We start from the raw sequence: 5,926 nt of genomic DNA, 5'->3' as shown, positions 1-5,926 counted from the left end.
TAAATGAAGATAAAGGAATAGCTCGCTCATCTCTAGCAATTAGCATGCTAGTTGTCAACTAGCGATTAGCGTGCTAGTTCTCAGCTGGTAATTAGCGTGCAAGTTTTTCTCTATCAATTAGCATGCCAGTGGTCAACTAGCGATTATCTGGCTAGTTCTCAGCTGGTAATTAGCGTGCTGGTTCTTCTCTAGCAATTAGCATGCTAGTTTTCAACTCGCGATTAGCGTGCTAGTTCTCAGCTGGTAATTAGCCAATTAACTAACTATAAAATGTTAATGTTGCACAACAAGAAGGTAAGTTTACAGTTTAATTAGAAAGACAATTTCATACAAGGTAGAAAAGTTCTTCTTCTCCATCAGTTTGAGGGTCCTTTCTAGTCCCCGGTCTGGAATCAGCAAATAAAACTATAGTCCCGGTGCGCGTGGCTTCAGTGCCCTTGGTCCACGTTAGCGGCTGAGACCACCTGCCCAGGGTGTCTCCCCATGTGGCGGACAAACGTTGAGCGGTCGCTAAAGCTTTTGCTGCAAACGGCGCAGGGGAAGGGTTTCTCCCCGGTGTGCGTCCTGGCGTGTCTTCTCAGGTGCTCCCTCTGCGAGAACCTCTGCCCGCACGCCGAGCAGCCGAAGGGTTTCTCCCCCGTGTGCGTCCTGGCGTGCTTGTTCAACGTGGAGCGGTCGCCGAAGGCGGCGCTGCAGACCGCGCAGCGAAAGGGTTTTTCTCCGGTGTGCGTCCTCGTGTGCGTGATCAGGTTCGACTTGCGGGAGAACTTCTCCGGGCAGTGCGAGCAGCCGAACGGTTTCTCGCCGGTGTGCCGCCGGATGTGTTTCACCAAAGTCGAGCGGTCGCTGTAACTGGTGGTGCAGAACGGGCAGGAAAAGGGTTTCTCTCCCGTGTGCGTCCTGGTGTGTTTGATCAGATTCCCCCTCTGGGCGAACGTCTTGCCGCACACGGCGCAGACAAACGGTTTCTCTCCGGTGTGCGTGCGCATGTGCACCGTCAGCGTTTTCTTGTCGTAAAAAGCCCGGTCGCATTCGGAGCACATCACTCGGGTGTTGTCGAGGTGACGCGTGGAGTGTGCGGTGGTGTGGTCACTACCTGATCCTGGAGCTGACCCCATGTGGTCTACATCGGTTTCCGTGGTCATGTGACGAGTGGTGTGGTCACTACCTGATCCTGAAGCTGATTCCAAGTGGTCTACATCGGTTTCCGTGGTCATGTGACGAGTGGAGTGTGCCGTGGTGTGGTCACTACCTGATCCTGGAGCTGACCCCAAGTGGTCTACGTCAGCTTCTGGTGTCCAGCTGCTGCTTGGAGGGTCCGCGTCCTCCTCACTCTTCACGATGACCCGGATCACCTGCTTGTCCTCCGGTCCTTCCGGGTCCTCCCGACTGATGCTGTGGTCCTGCTCTTCCTCTTTAATGGGGGTTGGCTGTGTCTCGCCAACGTCCTCCATTGTTGGCAGCGCTGAGGACAAAAGTCACGGTCAAGGGGATCCTATCAGGGGTTTGACTTTAGCAGGTATTTGGGCTTATTGGACCATAATTAGAATAAAAACTAAGAATCATCTTTTTATATGATGTACTTTAGTCCATAAGTACACAAACGTGTACTTCATGTTTAGTGGCATGCTAATTCTTATTTTTACCCTTTTTTTTTTCCAAATTCCATTGTATGTTATACTCTTCTGACACCACCAGATGGCAGTATAAGTGTCCACATATGTGGCCATAAGACCCCAATTCAGTAGTGTACACAATTTTGGAAATAAGAACTAAAAGGTGCTGGCATGTGGCCACTAAGCCTTTAGAGGTTTTTACCTGCCTATAATTAGACTTTAGCATGAAATAAAATCACTTAATAATGTTGTATTTTTCCTATATATTGGTGTACTCTGCTTTACATCAGGGGTGTCCAAACTTGAACAATTAAAGCCATTTTGATATTTTTCATTTGCAAATCCAACACAATATAACATTTTTAACCGTGTGAATTGTGAATTATATTTATATAGCGCTTTTCTCGAGTGACTCAAAGCCCTTTTACGTAGCGAAACCCAATGTCTAAGTTGCATTTAAAACCAGCGTGGGTGGCACTGGGAGAAGGTGGGTAAAGTGTCTTAATAATAATAATAATAATAATAATAGATTTTATTTGTAAAAGCACTTTACATTGAGCAAACAACGTCAAAGTGCTACAGTGTATTAAAAAATAAATAAGATAATAAAAATAAATTAAAAAGAAGGGTTTTTAAGCCTTTTTTTAAAAGCATCCACAGTCTGTGGTGCCCTCAGGTGGTCAGGGAGAGTGTTGCACAGACTGCAGAAAGCCCGGTCTCCCATTGTTCGTAGCTTTGTTCTCGGAAGGTCGGAGGAGGTTAGCCTGTCCGGAGCGGAGGTGTGGTGTGGTGTGGAGGATTTGGGGGTGAGTAGTTCTTTGAGGTAGAAGAGGCACTGGTGGGTTCGTAGGGAGACTTTGTATTCAATCGAGTCTGCAAATTTGAATTGTAAAGACTATACAATACAATACAAATAAGTGTCTTTTTTTACCCCCGTAATGAGGTGTAGTTTTTGTTTGGTTAGTTTGTGGAAATCCCCTGAAACGCTTTACTGTGTGTGTGTGTGTGTGTGTGTGTGTGTGTGTGTGTGTCGGGGAAGGAGGAAAAAGGGGGGTTCTAGGTGGGTAAAGTGTTTTAATAATAATAATAATAATAATAATTAAAGCTGCAAGCAGCGTTGGTCGGGCCCGCGTATTTGGCAGGTGCTAGTCCTAAGTGTCCCAATACTTTTGGCAAGTTGTAGTCCTAAGTGTCCCAATACTTTTGTCAAGTTGTAGTCCCAAGTGTCCCAATACTTTTGTCCAGTTTTCGGCCCAAGTGTCCCAATACTTTTGTCCGGTGGTAGTCATAAGTGTCCCAATACTTTTGTCAAGTTGTAGTCCCAAGTGTCCCAATACTTTTGTCCAGTTTTTGGCCTAAGTGTCCCAATACTTTTGTCCAGTTTTCGGCCTAAGTGTCCCAATACTTTTGTCCGGTGGTAGTCCTAAGTGTCCCAATACTTTTGTCAAGTTGTAGTCCCAAGTGTCCCAAAATTTTTGTCCAGTTTTCGGCCTAAGTGTCCCAAAACTTTTGTCCAGTTTTTGGCCCAAGTGTCCCAAAACTTTTGTCCGGTGGTAGTCATAAGTGTCCCAATACTTTTGTCCAGTTTTTGTCCTAAGTGTCCCAATACTTTTGGCAAGTTGTAGTCCTAAGTGTCCCAATACTTTTGTCAAGTTGTAGTCCCAAGTGTCCCAATATTTTTGTCCAGTTTTCGGCCTAAGTGTCCCAATACTTTTGTCCAGTTTTCGGCCTAAGTGTCCCAATACTTTTGTCCGGTGGTAGTCATAAGTGTCCCAATACTTTTGTCTAGTGTACCTACCTAGTCTGCGTTGTGTAGGCACACTGGTGCTTCCTGCTTTTAAGCAGCCATCTTAAAAAAACAGCAGCGCAGCAGCATCAGTGCAGCGGGTCTTTGAAGGGTCATAAAATCAAAACCGGAGCAGGTATTAAAACGCTGTTCTGTTATTTTATAGGGTTTAATCCCTCTCCTGTGTTAGTTTGAAGCCGAAACGACAAACGCGCTCAGAGGAGATAGTTTTTGAAGGAAGGTGACCGGTTTTTACAAAAAATTTGTTTTGAAGGGGGAATAGCAAACTTCCTGTAGATTTTTGCTGGGGGTTGTCAATTTATGAAATGTAGGTCTAAGTGAGACGTACGAAGAGGTTTTTGTTTTATGTCTCTCCGACCTTCCCAGTGGGAGTTACAGGCAGTTTTGTCATTTTTTTCTTCCGAGGAGCAGTTTTTTCTCCGTTTTATTCAAAAATTGCTCCAGAGCGCAATTTTTAAATTTGGGGTTAGGTTTTTTTATTAGATCGCAATTTTTGCCAGTCCTGATGTGTGCGTTCAGTTTGGTGAGTTTTGAAGCATGTTAAGGGGGTCAAATTACAGCTCAAAGAGGCAAAAGTGACTGTTTTTAGTACTTTTTTGTCTTGAAGGGGGAATTGCCAACTTCCTGTTGATTTTAGCCCAACAATGTACTATTATGAAATGTAGGTCTAAGTCAGACCTACATAGAGGTTTTTGTTTCATGTCTCTCCAACCTTCCTAGTGGGAGTTACAGGCAGTCTAGTTTTTTTTCCCTAGGGGGCGCTAGAGCGCAATTTTGAGTTTTGTGGTTCGGTTTTTTTTAAAAAGGCAATTTTCGCAGGTCCTGATGTGTGGGTCAAATATGGTGAGTTTTGAAGCATGTTAAGGGGGTCAAATTACAGTTTAAAGTGGCGGCGGAAGAATAAAGAATAATAAAACCTTACAAATTCAATAGGTCCTTATGTCCCATTGCATAAGGACTCCCTTTGGGAGTCCTTATGCAATGGGCCATGCGGGCCCTAATAATAGATTTTATTTGTAAAAGCACTTGAGCAAACAACCTCAAAGTGCTAGTGTACTAAAAAAATAAAAAGGTAATAAAAATAAATAAAAATAAAAACTAGAACAGCCTAATAGCTACAACTAGCACGCATATATCTAAAAAAAAAAGGTTTTTTAAAAAAAAAAAAAAGGGGTTTTAAGCCTTTTTTAAAAGCATCCACAGTCTGTGGTGCCCTCAGGTGGTCAGGGAGAGCGTTCCACAGACTGTGTGTGTGTGTGTGTGTGTGTGTGTGTCGGGGAAGGAGGAAAAAGGGGGGTTCTAGGTGGGTAAAGTGTTTTAATAATAATAATAATAGATTTTATTTATAAAAAGCACTTGAGCAAACAACCTCAAAGTGCTAGTGTATTAAAAAAATAAAAAGGTAATAAAAATAAATAAAAATAAAAACTAGAACAGCCTAATAGCTACAACTAGCACGCATATATCTAAAAAAAAGGTTTTTAAAAAAAAAAAAAAAAAAAAGTTTTTTTAAGCCTTTTTTAAAAGCATCCACAGTCTGTGGTGCCCTCAGGTGGTCAGGGACAGCGTTCCACAGACTGCAGAAAGCCTGGTCTCCCATTGTTCGTAGCTTTGTCCTCGGAGGTTGGAGGAGGTTAGCCTGTCCGGGGCGGAGGTGTGGTGTGGTGTGGAGGATTTGGGGGTGAGCAGTTCTTTGAGGTAGAGGAGGCCCCTTTATATGGAATTTGAAAGCTGGTGCGTCACACGGGTTCAAAACTTGTCAGCGCCATGCGTGCCATGATGATACAGCATATAACACCCACTACAATCAGCGTGCCTGATCAGCCACACGTTGATTGAGGCTTCCGCTTGCTCACGTAGGTGACAGCAAGGCATACTTGGTCAACAACCACACAGGCTACACTGACGGTGGCGGTATAAAAAAAAAACTTTAACACGCTTACTAATAATGCGCCACACTGTGAACCCACACCAAACAAGAATGACAAACACATTTCGGGAGAACATCTGCACCGTAACACAACATAAGCACAACAGGACAAATACCCAGAATCCCATGCAGCCCTAACTTTTCCGGGATACATTATACACCACCTCAACCGACGCACAGAGAGGGGGTTGGGGGTTGATGTGTGAGGGAGCAGGGTTGGGGTGGGGGCGGGGTTTGGTGGTATAATATAGCCCGGAAGAGTCAGGGCTGCATGGGATTCTGGGTGTTTGTTCTGTTGTGTTTATGTTGTGTTAAGGTGCAGATGTTCTCCCGAAATGTGTTTGTCATTAGGGCCCGCATGGCCCATTGCATAAGGACTCACCATCAAAACTCACCATATTTGACCCACACATCAGGACCTGCGAAAATTGCCTTTTAATAAAAAAGCCGAACCCCAAAACTCAAAATTGCGCTCTAGCGCCCCCTAGGAAAGAAAAAAAACAGACTGCCTGTAACTCCTACTAGGAAGGTCGGAGAGACATGAAACAAAAACCTCTGTGTAGGTCTGACTTA

The 5,926-nt window shown here is 44.3% G+C and overlaps 1 protein-coding gene across 2 annotated transcripts in view; it reads right to left on the bottom strand.

Annotated features, from left to right (window-relative positions):
• Positions 1-294: 294 nt before the first annotated feature.
• LOC133608422 (uncharacterized) overlaps positions 295-5,926 on the bottom strand; it is a 29,044-nt gene continuing 23,412 nt past the window's right edge. For both annotated transcript variants that reach the window (XM_072913332.1, XM_061963641.1), the window contains exon 3: positions 295-1,465. In XM_072913332.1, the coding sequence (XP_072769433.1) occupies positions 429-1,454 (1,026 nt within the window). In that variant the 5' untranslated portion in view covers positions 1,455-1,465 and the 3' untranslated portion in view covers positions 295-428. The remainder of the gene's footprint in view (positions 1,466-5,926) is intronic.

Source organism: Nerophis lumbriciformis, linkage group LG06 (genome assembly GCF_033978685.3).
Source record: "Nerophis lumbriciformis linkage group LG06, RoL_Nlum_v2.1, whole genome shotgun sequence".
NCBI lineage: Eukaryota > Metazoa > Chordata > Actinopteri > Syngnathiformes > Syngnathidae > Nerophis > Nerophis lumbriciformis.
Note: the sequence above shows the minus strand (reverse complement) of the source record. Positions and strands in the feature narration are given on the sequence as shown.